Source organism: Thalassophryne amazonica, chromosome 4 (assembly GCF_902500255.1).
Source record: "Thalassophryne amazonica chromosome 4, fThaAma1.1, whole genome shotgun sequence".
NCBI classification, from domain to species: Eukaryota; Metazoa; Chordata; class Actinopteri; order Batrachoidiformes; family Batrachoididae; genus Thalassophryne; species Thalassophryne amazonica.
In genome coordinates this window covers 58,220,544-58,241,149 of record NC_047106.1, presented here as the reverse complement: position 1 = coordinate 58,241,149, position 20,606 = coordinate 58,220,544, and the positions used below count along the sequence as shown (strand labels likewise).

Here is a 20,606-nt window from a genome sequence, read left to right as displayed (position 1 = left end):
TAAAAAAAATCACATTGTATGATTTTTAAATAATTAATTTGCATTTTATTGCATGAAATAAGTATTTGATCCCCTAGAAAAACAGAGCTTAACAATTGGTACAGAAACATTTGTCTGCCATTACAGAGGTCAGACGTTTCCTGTAGTTCTTGACCAAGTTTTAAGACACTGCAACAGGGATTTTGGTCCACTCCTCCATACAGATTTTCTCCAAATCTTTCAGGTTTGGAGTTTCAGCTCCCTCCAAAGATTTTCTATTGAATTCAGGTCTGGAGACTGGCCAGGCCACTCCAGGACTTTGAAATGCTTCTTACGGAGCCCCTCCTTAGTTGCCCTGGCTGTGTGTTTGGGGTCATCATCCCTCAGCTTGGGACTCCGACAAGGGCGGTCGCTTCTCCTCCACTCTCCCTTATCTCTGTTCTCTGCCTTTAACCTTCAAGTCCCTATTTCACCAGACTGTGAATTCCTCAAATCATATTGGATTCTGGATCTATTGGACTACTGTTGGATTTACCATGCAATTGTTCAGCTGGTCTCTGAACACTAATGACACCATTTTTTCTACAAGAAGGCCAGGACCGGTGGATCCTACCTGCCCAGATGGAACGTATCCTGCGGGCTATGTCCTCGACTCCTGGGGGTCTTGGCATATGGCATGCTTGGTGCCTTTCTCCGTTGAGGACGTCGAGGATTTATTCATTTTTGGTCTCATGGTAGCAGGGCTGGTACTTTTTGGCTTATGTGCTGCCCTGATCTACCGGAAAATTGGCAAGACGGCGGCATCAAGAACCACGGCCCCTCGCTTGTCCGTCATGATTAACGAGGTTGGCAAGGCAATGCATTGTCAGACTGTGATGACTCTTGAACTCATACGCAAATTGGATCACATCTTGGAGCAAATGCGTGCCTTGCAGTTGAAGCTGAAGAGTTCAGAAACCGGTGAATATTCTTAATTCATAATTGGGAATATTCTTAATTTATAATTGGGATTTGGTTGTGCAAGTGGAACTGTAAAAAGTGATTTCACTGCTGCAACAATAACATTACAGGCTCATCAAGCCGAAGGTCAAATTGCCTGACTGTCTCCTCCTGAGGGATTTGTTTCGGCCTGGGGAACATTGGCTGTTTCTTATCTCACAAAGACAATAAACTGCTTTTCACAGGACTGAAGCATGTTCCATTGGTTGGTAGGTATTTAAATACTTATTTCATGCAATAAAATTCAAATTAATTATTTAAACATCATACAATGTGATTTTCTGGATTTTTAGATTCTGTCTCTCACAGTTGAAGTGTACCTACAATAAAAATTACAGACCTCTCCATTCTTTGTAGGTGGGAAAACCTGCAAAACTGACAGGGGGTCAAATACTTATTTTCCCCACTGTATATCCAAAGTGAAGGATTTCAGATTGAATGTGTCTTCTTGATCATACCGGCTGCTGTTTCTTTCTCTGACTGGGTCTGTGGATCTTTGGCTGGGCCGGCTGCTTAAGCTCCCCACGGCCTCACTCCGCACAGTCACTGAAAAAAGCTTCTCCCAGCAGGGTGATATCCATCACTCATTTGTCTGCTTTTTTCTCCTAATGTTGTGGTTATGACTCGCAGACTGTTTCGCTTTTTATTTTTGCTTTTTTCAGGAACAGACTACTCTTCACAAACATGGCGTCTGTGAGAATTGTTCAACCTCTGGCACAGAAACACAAACTCCACCCCATATGCATTCTGTGCACGCAGAAGTAGCAAAATGAACGTGCTGCACGCTCTGTGTGAAAGGCCCTTAACAGATGAATGAAGATAATTCTTTAATTATAACAGCAAACAAGTATTATAAAGAAGGAGGCAACCATTTGCACCATTACAGTGGAAACAGAGTTGTTGTGCCTCACTGTTTCTTTTCCTGTTAGGTTTACATAAAAAAGAACAATTTTAGGCACTGGTGCAGAGTACCAAAAAACATGCATTACCGTGGTAACATAATTTATGCCTTGAGAACAGAGAAGGTCACAAACAAATACATTCTTGGTGAAGATAATATACTTTTTGTTAGTGATGAAGTTAAATGTCAGTACACAGAATTAGGCTAATTTTTGTGCCTGGAAACAAAATTTTACTCTGTACCAATTTATATAAATTAGAATGGTCTGCCATTGGCAATTTTTTACCCCAATTTCCATCTACATTTCAAAATTTAATAGTATGTGAAATTTGTATTACCTCCTATTTTATATCTACTCACGTGTGAAACTGAGTAATGCTGAATACACCACAGTACATACGATTCCCATTATATAATGTCACTGTGAGTACCAAAGCATGACCCCAATGCCGAGAATAGACAAGATGCTAAAAGTCCAGTTTTTTTTTTTTTTTTTAACAAAGACCAGGAATCTGACGAGGAAGAAAAGACAAATGTCTGTGAAATGACTGGATGAACAGTAACTCAATAAAATTGTCAATGAAACAGGGAATCAGTCCAAACAGGGGACAATTTTTCAGAAGGAGGCAGTGGAGAGTTGTTTAAAAATAAAGGCATAATTCAAGGATAAGAGGTTTTCATACCTAGCAGTGATTCCAGAAACAGGATGCAAAAATCAGTAATTCTGGGAAGGCAACAAAGGAGGCAGTAACATAGAACTTGATATAGAAGAATAGAAACAACGTACTGAACGTTGAACAATCCAGCAAAGGTGAAGACAGGCAAACACTAAAATATTGGAATAGAGGATGGCAACTCTTGACACCTGTGGAAAGTACACTGATTGAAAACAAGTGAGACAATGACAATGCAGACAGATGATACAAGAGGGCTAGTACATTAAAAGGACCAAGAGGGAGCCAGAGACCAAAGTGTGTGAGTGTGAGAGAGAGAGATCATACATACATACATCTTCAACCGCTTAACCAAGATTGGGTCGTGGGGGGCAACAGCTCCAGTAGAGGACCCCAAACTTCCCTTTCTTGGGCCACATTAACCACCTCTAACTGGGGGATCCCGAGGCCTTCCCAGGCCAGTGTGGAGATATAGTTTCTCCACCTAGTCCTGGGTCTTCCCCTGGGTCAGCTGGATGTGCCTGGAACACCTGCCCAGTGAGGTGCTTAGCAGGCATCCATATCAGATGTCCAAACCACCTCAGTTGGCTCCTTACTATTGTGATCCCTCTGTAATTGACAGACACTCTCTGTTCCCCTTTTTTTAAGTTTGCCATTCCTTTGGCACTGTCCCAGACCTCGACACAGTGTCAAAGAGACGGCTCATCCAAGACAGTCCCTCCACACCCAGAGAGTCATTTGACTACCTCAGTGACTTCCACCAGGGAAATTGATGATGACCCCTATCAGCTTCCAGCTCTGCCGTGACTGCAGAGGGTGCTCCAGTCAGATGCAGGAGTTCCTCAAAGTGCTCCTTCCAGCACCCATTTACCTCCTCGGTTGAGGTCAACAGAGGTCAACAGAGGACAACAGGTCATCCTTACTGTATACATTTTGGATGGTTGCCCATTTTCCTCTCCTGTGGTGCCTCACGGCCCTCCAGAAGCACTTTGGTGCCGACCGAAAGTCCTTCTCTTGCTTTGAACTTCTCCCACACCTGCTGCTTTGCCTCCCCCACAGCAGAGGCTGCTAGCCTTTGGGACTGCCTCCAGAGTCCTCCGAGATAACATATCCTGAAAGACTCCTTCTTTAGTCAGACTGCTTCCCTGACCACCGGTGTCCACCATGGTGTTTCAAGAGTTGCCGCCTCTTGAGGTAACTAATACCTTCTGGCCACAGCTCCCTGCTGCAGCTTCACCAACTTGAAAATTGCTTATTCTGGTTCAATGCCCCTGACCTCCACAAAGATGCTAGAAAAGCTCCGTCAGAGGTGTGAGTTGGAGATCTGTCAGACAGTGGGCTCCTCCAGATGTTCCTAGTTCATCCGCACTATCTGTTTAGGCTTACCAGGTCTGTCCAAAGTCCTCCCCACCCTCTGATCCAACTCGCCACCAGATGGTGATTAGTTGACAGCTCTGCCCTTCTCTTCACCTAAGTGTCCAGAACATGCAGCCTCAGATCAGATGATATGATCACAAAATCGTTCATTGACCTTCGGCCTATGGTGCTCTGGTACCAAGTACGCTTATGAGCATCCTTATGTTTGAACATGGTCCAGATGGCGTTATAGATAGTCCATGATCAGCGAAGAAGTCTAATAACAAATGACCACTTGGGTTTAGATCAGGGAGGCCATTCCTCCCAGTCACGCCTCTCCAGGTGTCTCTGTCATTGCCCAAGTGTACACTGAAGACCCCAGCAGAACAATAGAGTCCCCCACTGGAGATGTTGTCCAGACAAGGACTCCAAGAAGGCCAAATACTTGAAGCCGCTGTTCGGTGCATATGCACAACAGCGAAGGCACAGGGAGGCGACCATCTCATCTACCGGGGTAAACTCCAATGTAGCAACGCTCAGCCAGGGACTCATGAGTATCCCCACATTCATCCGGCGCGTCACACTCTGGGCAACTCCAGAGAAGAATAAAGTCCAACTCCAATCAGTGAGAGTGGTTCCAAAGCCGAGGCTGTGCGTGGAGGTGAGGCGCTCCAGATCTAACTGGTAGCACTCCATCTCCGACACAAGCTCCGGCTCCTTCCTCCACAATGAGGTGATGTTCCACACCCCCAGAGCTAGCTTCTGCCACCTAGATCTGGTCCATCGAGGCCCTCGACTTTCATTGCCACTCTTGGGACAGCACATCTGACCCCAGTGGTTCCCCCTGTTGATGGTGAGGCCACAGGGTGGAGATGGAAGATCCATGTTGCCTTTTCGGGCTGTGCCTGGCTGTGCTCTGTGGCAAGGCCATCCACCAGGAGCTCGCTGACAGGCCCTCCGTCCACACCTGGCTCCAGACAGGGGACCCGAGCTTCCTCTGGCCGGGTTCATATTTCCTCTGCCTTGTTTTTCCATGGAGTCTTTGTGGACCATTCTTAATGTGGCCCCTCACCTGAGACCAATTTGCTATGGTCAACCCTACCAGGAGCAAAAAGGCTCCAGACAACACAGCTCTCAGGTTCATAGGGGCACACAAACCTCTCTGGATTCGTCTTTAGGAACCATCACCTTATCATGGTGAGAGAGAGAGATCATGTGAAATATCCAACCCATTGCACTATAAGGAAGTGAGGTCTGGGATCCACTCAGTATGCAGGCTTACACAAAGTGGGACAAGCATCCAACTGAAGTCCTACATGCAGAATTCTGCTGATCTGTCTTGAAAGTCCAGTCAAAAACACCAAATAATGCATGTACAGCAGAATTACACCTTTACCCATTGGCTTTACCAATTCAAAAGACAATATTTCTCTCTCTCTCTGTCTCTCTCACCCCCAGGGCCCCGAGTTTCGAGACTTCCTGCTGACGAAGCTGATCAATGCCGAAAATGCCTGCTACAAATCTGACAAATTCGCCAAATTGGAGGTGACCTGCACTTTCACATGCACTGAAGCACATCAGACCGTCTCCAGTCACCACTTAGCTTCCTCCAGCATCACCATCATTGTCTCCATACAGACAATTAAAGGTCGCCACACTCTGTGATTTCATTCCAGGGGCGTACACGAGCCGCGTTGCTCGACAATCTCCACGATGAGCTACACAGACGGTCCCAGGCCACACTGGGCCTCAGCCAGACGGGAGAGGAGGACAAGCTGGAGAATGGGGGGCATGGCGGCCTGCTGGAGTCCTTCAAGGTGAACATGAACAAGGATGAAAGTGTAACTGACAGCGTGTTGCCTTCCCTCAGCCCCGTGACATTTATTTAGTCGCAGTCGTCTCTGAGGCTTTCTTACTGTAGGTCACCCAAATGCTACAGGTGGGCTTAATGTGCTAAAGCAGCGCTATCATGGCTGCTGGCTTGTTTATTTCTGATTTATGCTTTTAAGGTATTTGTCGGCGTGTGCATTTATGGTATGTGTGGGTGTATTTTATACAAACTCAAATCAGAAAAAGTTCAGACAATATGGAAAATGCAAATTTGAAAACAAGGCAAAAAGCAAGGCATTAATTCTTACATTTACTTTGACATCTGTTTTACTGCAGACAGTATGAATCCAAGATATTTTGTTTTGTGTGGCCAGCTTAATTTCATTTGTTAAAATGCTTCCATTCCTGCATTCAAGGCATGCAACATATTTTACAAAATTTGGGATTAGGCAATTTTGGGCTGCAGATATGATGTAAAGTTAAATTATGATGCTATTTCAAGCAGGTGATGACAACGAGTGATTGTAATCATGATTTGTTATAAAAGCAGTATCCACGAAAGGCTGAGTCTTTGAGGAGTAAAAATGTGAAGAGGATCTCCAGTTCATCACCACATGCATAAAGGCAGTTTGACACTTGTTTGACAAATGTGATCCCCACGCTGCTGCGCAATTTGTTGCCATGCAGTACAAAATAATCATTTTGTAGCTGATAATGCATTTGCTCTCAGAACTTGGGTGATGAAACCATTCTCTCATCGCTCCCAGAATCACAGAGAAACTATCTACAGCTGCAGGTTGTCTAGTGCGCATCGTCCAGTGTAGAATGCATTTGGAATCTTGTCTCAAAGGTAATTATTTATAACATATGTGTTGTAATGAATTGGTAAAACAATTGCATTTTCATTCCTTCTCATGAGTTAGATAATGTATCTGTAAAATTATGTTTATTATAGATGTTAAATCTCCTCATAATTGTCTGGATGCCCTGCGCGCAGTGATATGCAGCGTTTTTGAAGAGGTGGCGCAATGTTCACGACTAGTTCATGAAATTAATGCGTGCCTGAAGTTTTGAACATTTTAAAATTTTCTTTGCGCACTGGCACGCGGCCATGCAGAGTTCACACACAGTTTACAATGAGTTTACTCACTGGCAAGCAAGATTGCGTGCCAGTGCGGTAATCAAATTTATGGAAGTGTCAAAGTGCCTTAAGAAAATTGTTGAAATGTTTACAATGTTTAAAAACAATGATTGGAAAAGATTTGCATATTTCTCCCTTTTCATTAAACAATTCAATAATCTCGAAGAATTTCAATGTGTTATGTGTGTGTGCTACATAGGCCAGCAGGAGTTGCTGTGCACATGGTAGTCGGTAAAGCTCACTTCCCTATGCCAAAAGACACTCTGGCCACAGACGCCAGGGGCCATGGCTTTTAGCCTCTTGGTTAAAGCGATTGCTTCCAGTACTGGAGATTGTGAGTTTGCTTTCCAAGTGGAGCGAGAGGGAAGTGAAGTGCATACACAACACAGGGGTTAAATTGGTGCCATGACCTGTACGTGAGTGAGGTTTAGGGGGGTGAGTGCGATGGACGCCAGCAGGAGTTGCTGTGCATATGGTAGTCAGTAACCCTCACTCCCTAATGCCAAAAGAGGATCTGGCCACAGACGCCAGGCCCCACGGGTTTTAGCCTCCTGATTAGAGTGCCTGCCTCTCATGCCAGAGATCATGAGTTTACGTCCCGACTGGAGCGAGAGTGTGGAGAAACACATACACAACGCAGACGTTAAACGTACAGGGCAAGAGAAGCTAAACACTCATGTTCTCCAATCCCTCAGAGGGCACGGCATCGAGAACAATCATTCATCAATAGCTAATATAACCACATGATCAAGGAATTACTTTGGGACACCTTTGTCAAGCAATACAATATGGAGCTACATTCACAAATACCAGTTAAAACTTTACTGTGCAAAAAAAGAAGCCTTATGTCAGCATTGCACAGAAGCAGTGTAGACTTCTCTGGGCTTAGAGGCATCTGGATTAGACTATTACACAGTGGAAATCTGTATTGTAGTGAGTTGAATCAGTATTCCAGATCTTTTTTGGGAAAAAATGGATGTTGTGTGCTCTAGACCAAAGACAAAAAGGACCGTCCAGACTGTTAGCAAGTCCAAAGGCCAGACTCTTTCTCTCCGATTGTTCTGTCTGAGTTATTTTCATTAGTTACTTCCTCCAAGCCATCAACATGTCTATTAGACCCCATTCCTACCAGGCTGCTCAAGGAAGCCCTACCATTAATTAATGCTTTGATCTTAAATATGATCAATCTATCTTTATTAGTTGGCTATGTACCACAGGCTTTTAAGGTGGCAGTAATTAAACCATTACTTAAAAAGCCATCACTTGAACCAGCTATCTTAGATAATTATAGGCCAATCTCCAACCTTCCTTTTCTCTCAAAAATTCTTGAAAGGGTAGTTGTAAAACAGCTAACTGATCATCTGCAGAGGAATGATCTATTTGAAGAGTTTCAGTCAGGTTTCAGAATTCATCATAGTACAGAAACAGCATTAGTGAAAGTTACAATTGATCTTCTTATGGCCTCAGACAGTGGACTCATCTCTGTACTTGTTCTGTTAGACCTCAGTGCTGCTTTTGATACTGTTGACCATAAAATTTTATTACAGAGATTAGAGCATGCCATAGGTATTAAAGGCACTGCACTGCGGTGGTTTGAATCATATTTATCTAATAGATTACAATTTGTTCATGTAAATGGGGAATCTTCTTCACAGACTAAGGTTAATTGTGGAGTTCCACAAGGTTCTGTGCTAGGACCAATTTTATTCACTTTATACATGCTTCCCTTAGGCAGTATTAGACAGCATTGCTTAAATTTTCATTGTTACGCAGATGATACCCAGCTTTATCTATCCATGAAGCCAGAGGACACACACCAATTAGCTAAACTGTAGGATTGTCTTACAGACATAAAGACATGGGTGACCTAATTTCCTGCTTTTAAACTCAGATAAAACTGAAGTTATTGTACTTGGCCCCACAAAAACATGGTGTCTAACCAGATCCTTACTCTGGATGGCATTACCCTGACCTCTAGTAATACTGTGAGAAATCTTGGAGTCATTTTTGATCAGGATATGTCATTCAATGCGCATATTAAACAAATATGTAGGACTTGTTGTGTGGGCCGCCAGAAGAGGAGGTACTGCTGGCCCACCACCAGAGGGCGCCCTGCCTGAAGTGTGGGCTTCAGGCACGAGAGGGCACTACCGCCACGGACACAACCGGGAGTGACAGCTGTCACACATCAACTCATGACAGCTGTCACCCATCTTCATTTCATCACTCCATAAAAGCCGGATGTCATCTCCACCTCACTGCCGAGATATCATCTACCTGTGAAGGTAATTCTCTGCTAAACTGAAAACACTGACTAATAGTCTGAACTTCTTTGCAGCCGTTTTCCTGTAAGTGTTTCCTTATCTGTGGGATTGCTGTTTGGTGTGATCAGCGACGGCTTTGCTTCACACCCCAACCAGATAAGTGGTTAGACAGGAGCTGCACGAGTGTGTGATTAGAGGTGGAGGTGACTTTCCACCTTCTGACTGTTTTTGTTACTGGGTGTGCACACACCCACATCTCACTGTTTGTGCTCCTCGCCAACAGTACCAGATCCGACAGTCTGGGACGGTGATCACCTGGGAATTCGGGACTTGGCGGCTCCAGTATTCTCCGGGTTCTGTGGCGGTGGAAATCTTGTGGTTCCGGCTCTTCTCAGGACAGACGTCTTCTATCCTCGAGCCTGCCCACACGTCACCTTGGTGTATTGACTGCTGTCAGATTCTGTGATTGTCTGTATCATCGTTGTGCACATTCACAACATTAAATTGTTACCTTTTGGCTCATCTATTGACCGTTCATTTGCGCCCCCTGTTGTGGGTCCGTGTCACTACACTTTCCCCAACAGGACTGCTTTTTTGCATTTGCGCAATATCTCTAAAATTAGAAAGGTCTTGTCTCAGAGTGATGCTGAAAAACTAATTCATGCATTTATTTCCTCTAGGCTGGACTATTGTAATTCATTATCAGGTTGTCCTAAAAGTTCCCTGAAAAGCCTTCAGTTAATTCAAAATGCTGCAGCTAGAGTACTGATGGGGACTAGGAGAGAGCATATTTCACCCATATTGGCCTCTCTTCATTGGCTTCCTGTTAATTCTAGAATAGAATTTAAAATTCTTCTTCTTGCTAAGGTTTTGAATAATCAGGTCCCATCTTATCTTAGGGACCTCATAGTACCATATCACCCCAGTAGAGCGCTTCGCTCTCACTGCAGGCTTACTTGTAGTTCCTAGGGTTTGTAAGAGTAGAATGGGAGGCAGAGCCTTCAGCTTTCAGGCTCCTCTCCTCTGGAACCAGCTCCCAATTTGGATCAGGGAGACAGACACCCTCTCTACTTTTAAGATTAGACTTAAAACTTTCCTTTTTGCTAAAGCTTATAGTTAGGGCTGGATCAGGTGACCCTGAACCATCCCTTAGTTATGCTGCTATAGACTTAGACTGCTGGGGGGTTCCCATGATGCACTGAGTGTTTCTCTTTTTGCTCTGTATGCACCACTCTGCATTTAATCATTAGTGATTGATCTCTGCTCCCCTCCACAGCATGTCTTTTTCCTGGTTCTCTCCCTCAGCCCCAACCAGTCCCAGCAGAAGACTGCCCTCCCTGAGCCTGGTTCTGCTGGAGGTTTCTTCCTGTTAAAAGGGAGTTTTTCCTTCCCACTGTCGCCAAGTGCTTGCTCACAGGGGGTCGTTTTGACCGTTGGGGTTTTTCCGTAATTATTGTATGTCTTTGCCTTACAATATAAAGCGCCTTGGGGCAACTGTTTGTTGTGATTTGGCGCTATATAAATAAAATTGATTTGATTTTCTAGTTTTCTAGAAAATCAATTTTCTAGTTTTGTTTGCATTATTGATCATTATCAATGGTTTATTTTCTTATTTGTGTTATCAGTTATGCAGTCATGTCAGATTTTGTTTTCTGTTATCATGTGGACACTGTTTTTCTATTGTTTGTTTAACCACTTGTTTCCTAGTCAGTTCCGGTGTAGTTTTGCTTTAGTGTTTGTTTCTCATTTATTCTAGTTAGTTCTCATGTTCATGCCTGATCCTAAGTTCCGATTCATAGTAGTATTATATTCTGTTTAGCTCAGTTCATAGTTCCCTGTTGTGCCTCACTCATATCTGATTATGTTCTCACTTCACATCATTGCACCTGCCTCATGTCTGTCTCTCACCTTGTTTCTGCTGCTTTGTTTTGATTCACTCACACTCCCTGCACTTGCCCTAGTATCTTTGTTCCTTACATCACTCTCTTCATCCCAATCTTGCACAGTGTTTAATCTTTGTCCACTAGCCACGCCTCCTTTCTAGAATCTTCCCTCCACACATGCACCTTGTTACCTAATCAGTCTGCACATGCACCTTGTTTACACCACCTGTTAAGCCCTCACAGTCTCACAGCTCACTGCCAGATTATTGTCTTTGTACACTTTCCAGCACCTTCCACAGTCCTGAGTTTTTGTCTTGCTGTGTTCCAAATCCTGCTCGGTACTCCTCGACCATGCCTCTTGCCTCATCCCAGATGTCTGTTTGCTTATGCCTCTGACCGCTGCTCGTTTATGACTGCGTCTCTGCCTAATCCTGCTGGTACTTCTGCTTTGCTGACTGACCACATGTGTACCGAACCAAGGCCTGCAATAAAGACCATGATTTCTTTTTCACCAAAGCCTAGTCTGGGAGTTTGCTTTGCAGGTCCAGCTACTCTAGGTGATGGGCAGCCACCCATCCTGACAATTACATACTGTTGCACCCCTTAAGACATGTTTGCAGAAAGAATGAGAAAAAATAACGCCTGACATGTTTCAGCGTCTGGCACCCACAAAGCCAAAACATCTTTTAAGTGCTGTGAGAAGGAATAACAATGTCACAAAGAGGAAAATGTTTTCATGCCACAATTTTTGGAATGTGCTGCAGACCTTAAATTCATAAATGGATTAATAAATGAAATGAAGTTTACCATATAAAACATGAAATATCTTGTGCTCATACTGTCTGCAATGAAATAGTCATAAGAATCATTGTTTTCTTGTTTTGTTTGTTTAAATTTACATGATGAAATACGTAGAAGTCTAAGTAGAAGTAAAAATCACTATTTTATTGTGGTTTGTTTCTTTGATTAAATTTACATATGGTCTCAACTTTTTGTGGATTGGGGTTGTGCCAATTATCCCAGTGTTTGCTTGAAATGCTTCTTTTTTTATTCATTTTTCCAAAATGTGATCACCACATCACCCTTGCTCGCTCTTCACCATTGTTATTATTATTATCTATTTTTAAGGTTAAGTGGTGTTAAAATGTGGATTAGTTTCTGTACTTGTAATAATGTGACATGAAGTGTGACATGCTATTTTGGCTCTTTCTCTTCACAGGCTTTACGGACCACGATTTTGCACTTTCTGCAGTCAGTTCCAGGGGGCGCTGTTTTGATTGTAGCCCTAGCTGTGACTGTATATTATCTGTCTGCATTCCTGTAGATTAAACAGAAGATGACTGCATCCTAAATAAACATTCTTTCATATAAAGGTGTCTGTGTGTATGATTTTAAATAATGTCATATGATCTCTAATGTACAGAGTAAGATTGGGAAAATAAGAATTTAAAATCCAGTTTTATGAGCTGGAAGTTGTAATGAATTCAGAATAAACTTGTGATATAAATAAATGAAGAGGATGATCACTTTGTATCCATCCACTAAATTAATCTTGTCACTTTTTAGGGAGGTGCTCCATCTGATGGTTGTATTTTGCAATAACAAAACCAAAACCTTTCTCTGTTCTTTCTCTTCCTTATTTTGCATCCGCACCACATTATGCTGTATTTTCACTGTGTCCGTCTTTCTTTCTGCTGATCTGCTGCTGCTCCTCTTCCTCCTGCAGAGAGCCATGCGTGTCAGGAGCCACTCCATGGAGACCATGGTGGGGTCGCACCGTCACAGGAGCCCCGGTGTGGGAGGGGGCGTGCCAGCCAGTGTGAGTGGGGGACTGCCACAGAGCACCAGTGAATGCACAAAAAGTACATTCACGGTGAGTGGAAGTGGATGATGCACAGGGAGGAATCAGTCTGGTCTTTTGGTTACTGTGTGGGATGCTGGACCCGGAGAGGTCACTTGAGGAAGGGAAGTGACCTGTCAACGCATAAACTACAACTGTCTGAGATCACTGACAGTTTATTTAAAAGAAATGGGAATTCTGTGGAAATGGAAGCATGACTTAGAATGACCATGTAGCAGTCAAACAAACTTTAGAAGTGTTTGTGGTAAAGGTGCATGCTTATTAATTAGTACTAAAATAATACATATTAACTCATTCAGTACTGCACATAAGTCTTCAGCACCCTCACATTTTAATTCTAACAGTCAACAGTAATGTTTGATTCCCTCTCCCAACCAGTATCATCGGTGGGTCAACAGATGATTAAATTTGAAACATTTAAACATTGATAATTCAACAAAAGTCAAGTATATGAGGGTTTTTATTTCATGACAAATGACATTTTCAACTTTACAATGAGAAATATTTGATTCCTCTTTCGGTGCACTGTTCAGTGCTTGACCAGTAGCTGATGGTCACTGTGCTCACTGGAACCTTCAAAGCATCAGAAATGTTTCTGTACCCTTCCCCAGATTTGTCCCTTGAGACAATCCTGTCTCAGAAGTCTACAGACAATTCCTTTGACTTCATTCTTGGTTTGTGCTCTGGCATGTACTGTCAACTGTGGGACCTTATATGTAGACAGGTGTGTGCCTTTACAGATCATGTCCAATCAGCTGAATTTACTCCAGGTTGATTCCAATTAAGTTGTAGAACCATCTCAAGGATGATTAGTGGAAACAGGGTGCACCTGAGCTCAGTTTTGAGCTTCATGGCAAAGGCAATGAATACTTTGTACACGTGATGTCTTAGGTTTTTTTGAATAAATTTGCAAAAATCTAAAAAAAAAACCTTTTTTCTCATCGTCTTTATGGGGTATTGTGTATGCTCAAAATTTTGAGGGAAAAAATTAATTTCATCCATTTTGGACTAAAGCTGTACCATAAAATGTAGAAAAAGTGAATTGTGAATACTTTGCATATGCATTGTAGGTGTGTTCTGGATGTACATATTAGCACAAAAAGGAGGAAAAAACCAAAGCACTCCTCAGGAATGTATTTTTAATGCCTATATTGGTGCATTGGAAATGCAAGATAACCTACAGTTGTGGTTTGAAGTTTACATCCATCCATCATGGGCATGAATGTCGTGGTAATTTTGGGCTTTTAATGATGTCTTTGAACTGTTCTTTTACTAGGGTGGACTGATTGTACAGCAGACATTATTAATGACTTTAAAAACAAGACAAATGCCCTGTGAATGTCCCTGTCTTATTCATTCCATCCTAAACTAATTTTTTCAACAAAAAAAAGCTTTTCTCCCAAACTGAATCATTGTTAAATATAAGTACAGCACCCGGATACTTGATTGATGAGTGTTTTAATCTGACTAACATTGTATAAAAATAATAATGAGGGATGCCATCCTTTTAAAAATCTAAATTCTGGTTCTGTAACGTGTGATTCTCAGCCTCCCGCATTATCAGCCAAGTCTCCTCTGAAGAGTCCAGTGAAGCGGCGCTCAGGCCTCTTCCCTCGTTTGCACTTGAGTTCAGAGTCGTCGTCAGACAAACATACACGCAGGTTGGTAGCTGCTCCTGCTTTTCAGTATCACACGTGTATTATGCCGTAGATGTCGGAATTATCTTTGTTTTTGTGCAGGTAGATGACCTCATTAATCTGTTCTTCTTGTCTGCAGTGACCAAAAACCTGCTGACAACTGCCCAGTGTCCCAGGAAGTGAAGTCAGAAACATTATCCAATCCCAGCTCACCTGAGATCTGTCCCAAAGAGCGGTGAGAAAAATACGGTTTCCCTGGAGACTGTGGTGGAAAGTCGATTGTGGCTAATTGGCCTTTTGGGTGCTTCATCAGACAGTCTTTGTATAATTTCAACTACATGTTGTTTTCAACCCTGCATGTCTGAGCAGCATAACTCTGATTTTGAACAGACTTGGTGGAATAACTGTGGTTCAGCCAAGGACAAAGAGATTTGTTTATTGAAAATTTCGCTAAAATTCAAGGTCGCTAGCTACGTTCAAAATCTTGACCCATTGTTTATATTTAGGAAGAAGTCCTACACAGAACCCATGGCTACTGTTAAACACCAATATGAAGTTTTTAATCACATGACATGTGACCTTCAATGACCTTCAGACCCGTCAGCTCTCACGCATTCGACATGTTGTCACGCTCTCACGCTAATGGAATGACATTCTCCCGCACTTCACCAATTTGACCTGCAAGAAGGTCGCTCCTCTAGTCAAGTTGGAATGTCTGCAATGATCGTGTCAGTCACAGCGGGATCACATGTCGGGACAATCTCACTCCTTGAGCGTATCTCACCTTGAAAGCTTCCACTCAAGGTGACAACTGTTTAACTCAAACAGTTTGGAGCCAGTATATGTTAAACATAGTGGAAGGGTTGCTTCAAATGTTAAGACCACACAGAACGATATAATTGGTGTGATTGAATTACGAAGAATTGTTTGTGCGTCCGTGTGAAATGTGTAAGGTACAGCTATTGTGTGAGCGGCATGAGCGCCCTTCTAGCTTAATATCTGTGTCTGTTACACTGTGGTTCTGCAGGCCGTTTATCAAACTGAAGGAGTGCAGCGGCGGCAAACAGAACATCTCTCGTTCGTCATCCAGCACCAGCAGCTTCAGCAGCACAGCAGGAGAAACAGAGGTTCTGGAGGACCTGGACAGTGTGAGTACGCCTCAGAAAAAGAAATGAGGAATTAGGCGCATTAAGTACTGGGGACAAACTGCCTCACCTCTTCGTTTGTCTACACTTTGGGAAAGGGGAGAATGAACGGTTTTGTCTAAGAAGGAAGAGGCCGATTGAGAACATGTGCCTAATGAAGCACAAGCTCGTTCAAAGATCAGCCTGTAATTACTAAAAGACAGTGCAGAATGTCAGCAGAGTGATTGCAAACATCTCTCAGCTATCAGGTCACCGTGTTTGTCAGTCTTGTTTTTTTTGTGAGAAAGTGCCGTAGTAAGGCTGGGGGAACAAAAGATTTCCATAAGGGCTTTTGTACAGCAGATACACACATGAAAATTAATATCAGAAATAAAATAAAAAACTACTTTATCATGCAGAAGCAGTGCAAAAATAAAACGTTTGTATAGAGAGTTTTCATGTGACGTTTCGGTCACGTGATTTTGCGCCCCACGGCCAGTCTAGATTATGACGCGGTGGCCTCTGTGATACGCTACGTGCATTTGGCGAACAACTGCAGAAGCTTCAACAATGGTCAACTTTTGTGCTGTCGTCAGTTGTTCAAAAAGGTGATTAAAAATGAGGCAGTTGCTCATTTTACAGGCTGCCAGCAGTTATTGTGCATCAAGCAGTGGAGTGTTAGGATCTTTCTAAGCGACACAGAGACCTGGCTCAGCAGAAGAGACAGAGCAGATCTGAAGGAAGCTTTAATATGGCCAGAACCAAGCAGACCGCCTGTAAATCCAAATCCAAAGCCGCCCGGAAGAGCGCTGCCCTTCCAGCGCCTGGTGAGAGAAATCGCTCAGGACTTCAAGACTGACCTCCGCTTTCAGAGCTCCGCTGTGATGCTCTGCAGGAGGCCAGTGAGGGTGACCTGGTCGGCAGCTTGCGGATCAGCAGCTCGGTGGATTTCTGGTAGCAGCGGATCTCTCTCACCGCCATGGTGCTGGGCCCGTAATGGTGACGCTTCTTCACGCCACCGGTAGCCAGAGCGCTCTTCCGGCTGGCTTTTGTAGCGAGCTGCTTCCTCTGAGCTTTTCCTCCGTTGGATTTACGGGCAGTCTGTTTGGTTCTGGCCATATTAAGGTTACACTGTGAAACTGCCGGCCACTTTGTTACGTTGTCATTAAATTCACTATCCAGTATAATGTACGGATCCACTGAGCCCACTGCTACACATCGATCACAATAGACAGCTTTATATCGAGGGTTTAAAGCCTCATAATAAGCTTTCATTCTCTCTATTTTCTTTCACGCGCCAGCCGCATAGTAATCCACGATGGAGACGGTAACTAATCGGTCAAGTGATTGAAAACCCTCTATATTGATGTCTTTACAATGTCAACTCTCGCGCGTAATCACGTTCTCGCTGGGGAGGCCGAAATTTCGTTAGTGTAAACAAGCGTTTGTGGGTGGTGGAGTGGACAAGCAACAAGCAACTTGTTTGCAACATTGCGTCATTATGGAGGTGCGTTCAACCAAATATGTATTTAGGTGTTTAACTAAGATAATCGTGAGTCTTTAATGTGAGTTTTATTAAAAAAAAAAAAAAAAAAAAAGCATTTTGTTGTTAGGGTTGCATGTCGGGAACCAGTTTTTTTTGGGGGGGGGGGGTGTATCCTTAAGAAATTATTCAATCCACCAACATCAATAGGTTTTTTGCTTAACGATTCCCTTATCGGCCCTTCAGAGTGGCTGTTGTTTTTGGGGGTGTTTGTCAGGAGAATGATCATTTCTCTACATTGATTACAGACAGTGGTGGGCACAGATAACCAAAAAATTAACTTCCATAACAGATAATCAGATAACTGAAAAGTTATCTTTGATAAAGATAAACCGATAAACCACCCAAAAATGTATCAGAAGTTGCAGATAATCGATAAATTCCAGTATTGTCTCTGGTACATTTGCAATTATTAAGAAGCTGAAATTGACTTTTAACATGATCGCTTTTAAAAGCATCAAAAGTGACAACAGACCCAAAGAATGAGCCTGTATTTCCATGTTTGACCATGCTGGCCCCTGTAGGAAGCTGCACAGACGAATGCTGAGACCACCCACAAAATCAGCTCTCTAATATTCATATTGCTGCAGTCAGGCGGAGGTCTTGAAAAATAAAGTCATACTAACTTATGGTTTTGTGAAAATACTGATAGAATACTCCATTAATGTCAATTGTCATTTGTACAAAGTTAAAATATAACATATATCTTTTAATGTTGAATAATGCACTAATTCTGAGGTTTTGTAACAAACACAGACCGCAAAGCATTCTGGGTAAAAGTGCCTCTGCTAAACACTGATTGGTTCAGTCATTCATTATGTAAACCAACACGTTAATGTGACTTGTGCCGTGTGTTGGTTTAAAGATAAATGTGCTTTTGTAAAATATTCCATTTTTATTTGTAAAAACAGGCATTTTTATGGAGCCCTGGAAGTGTCATCGCAAAATGTTTTGCATGTGGAGAGAATGTGCGCACCTTTTATTAGTGCCGTGCGCACGTTTGATGATGTGCGCACATTTTATGATGTTGTAAAACGTGCACTCAATATTAGTAAGTAAATTTATTTATATAGTGCCTTTCACAGACATAAGTCACAAAGCACTTCACAGGTTAAAATGCAATAATAAATAATAAAAACATAGATAAAACAAAGGACAAGGTTAACAGTTGGTCAGTTCTGAAAAGCCTTATCTTGACACATAAATGTTGGCTTTACACTGTGCGTGTTTTGGCCATTTTTCAGATGATTTTTCATTCGTGCGAGAATTTTTTGGACCGAGTTTCAGGTTAATCGCACGTCCTGCATCGTGTAGTGTAGTTCTCCTTTGCCTACAGAGGACAGAGTGGTTTCTTCTGAAAACAGCTCTCTTCTGTTTGCAGAGGGTAGAACAATATACCTATTAAAATGTTTTTCACTGTTCAGCTTGGTTTACTACGTTATCGGTCTAAAAGTTATCGGTCGGCAATTCATCAGAAGATAATTAGTCCGATGATGGTTTTTAAAGTTATCTAAAAAGATAATCCGATAATGAAAACATTATCTTTGATAATTATCTGTTATCGGATTATCGGAAGTGTGCCCACCACTGATTACAGACCCTGCAGCGGGTCTGTATATTCAAGCGTTTCTGCAGCGTGGCTTTGCTTTGAACCAATGAAGCAGTGCTTCGATCTTCGATCTGCTGCTTTGTTGGTTCTTTGTTTTACTTCGCTTTATCTTAATCTTTCATGTTTTTCACACGTTAGCATGGCTATGGCATTTTCAATGTTAAAGTTAGCATTAAGCTGAGCCATTATCAAGCCTCCCTCCCCAGCGTGCAAAGGATTCTGGGATACTCTAAAATCGTGAATATCAGTTTACAATGGAACAATAAACATTAAAGATTTATACAAAGTAATACCTTATACCTTTACCTTTCAAACTGAATATTTAAATGATGCATATATCATGTTCATAATTAGTTTTATTACAATAATAGACCATTGAGGAATCATGCATTTGACTGTAAACCTGCAGAATGATCATGTTTTTATTCATCTGAACGTAAATCTCTAATTTAGTGTTTTATTGACATAATAATGGAGAACAACCCCAGGGTGCTTAACACATCTGCACAGTACTGTGTATTTTAACACTGTTATTTTTATTTCAAAATGCCATTTATAGAGCTCTGTAAAAGGAAGGATGGAAAATCAGTGAGGCATTGCATAAACACCGGCCATATCCAAAATAATTTAGAACGTCTTTAAAAATCATACCACACATTTCATCAACCAAGGAAATGTGCAGCAGCTGATGACAGAAATATCTTATACATATTTATATACAAAAACGCTAAATATCAGCCAATGACATCGCCAACATTGTCCACAGGTGTGTTGTGAAGGTTATAACAATCCACCACTCAAGGAAGCCTTCAAGAGCAGAAATATAGAGGCCATATCAAAAGATGTAAACCGTTAATTAACAGTAAGAAATGGAATCCTGATGTCGATTTCAAAATGGGGGAAAAATACAGAGATGAGCCACAACAGTTTCAGAACAGAGTTTTATGACAACCTGGAACAATGATGCTGTGACACTCAATTGTGATCTAAATTTTCCCATACAATTCAGTGTTATTTTATAGCACAAAATCACAAGATGACCTCATACAGCAACCTCTAGCCTGACCCTCTAGGAAAACTCCCAGAGTCATGGCTTTTAATTTTTTGACATGAAGGTTTACAGTACACAAACTCCAACAAAATATCACTGATCTTCTACGGAGCTTCTTCAAGTCCTTTTCTCCGTTATACATTTCTCCCTTCTCTGCTCTGTAGCAGGCCAGCCAGCCGTCGTTTTCTGCCTTTAGCCCCACCCTCAGTGTAGACAGCCAGGGGCTAGGTACCCCAGTCATCATGTCTCGCAGTCCCACAGGTAAATCATACAGAGACACACACATGCAGTATTTAAGATTGTCAGCGGAGGTAAGGTTCATGCAGGAGATGTTGGCTTTTTCTGCTCTAAAGAGGATTCTCTTCCTTTCATTTTGTTTCTTTTTCTAATATTCCACAGATGGGAAAAGCAAGACATCGCCGAGGTCAAACTTGAAGTTCCGCTTTGACAAAATGAGCCACTCATCTGCAACTGTAAGTCACAACATCTGTATCCTACTCCACTTTGCTATTGACTTTTTTCCTATTTACTTTGTACATAATTTAAGCACAAACTAAGGTGTAGGGCACAAAGAGGTTGTATTTGGTCTGTTAATTAATCATGGGTTTCTTTGGGGTGTTACATAAAATAAAATAATCAAGAGTGTTATCTGTCACTGCTTTTCAGAGCTGTGTTCACTTGTATCTGGTGCGTTGCTATTTAGATGACAGACTCACAGTGCAGCAGGTAACTGAAAATCTCTCAAATAGTGGCT

General features: G+C 42.3%; 1 protein-coding gene across 2 annotated transcripts in view; it reads left to right on the top strand.

Moving 5' to 3' along the window:
- Positions 1-20,606, top strand: part of rap1gap2a (RAP1 GTPase activating protein 2a) — a 291,908-nt gene that overhangs the window by 267,519 nt on the left and 3,783 nt on the right. Inside the window, exons 16-23 of one of the 2 annotated variants that reach the window (XM_034167942.1) lie at positions 5,368-5,454; positions 5,586-5,726; positions 12,754-12,900; positions 14,437-14,549; positions 14,665-14,760; positions 15,553-15,673; positions 20,017-20,113; positions 20,252-20,325. In XM_034167942.1, the coding sequence (XP_034023833.1) occupies positions 5,368-5,454; positions 5,586-5,726; positions 12,754-12,900; positions 14,437-14,549; positions 14,665-14,760; positions 15,553-15,673; positions 20,017-20,113; positions 20,252-20,325 (876 nt within the window). Of the gene's footprint in view, positions 1-5,367; positions 5,455-5,585; positions 5,727-12,246; positions 12,397-12,753; positions 12,901-14,436; positions 14,550-14,664; positions 14,761-15,552; positions 15,674-20,016; positions 20,114-20,251; positions 20,326-20,606 lie in introns of those variants that run through there. The other variant, XM_034167943.1, reaches the window with a different exon arrangement.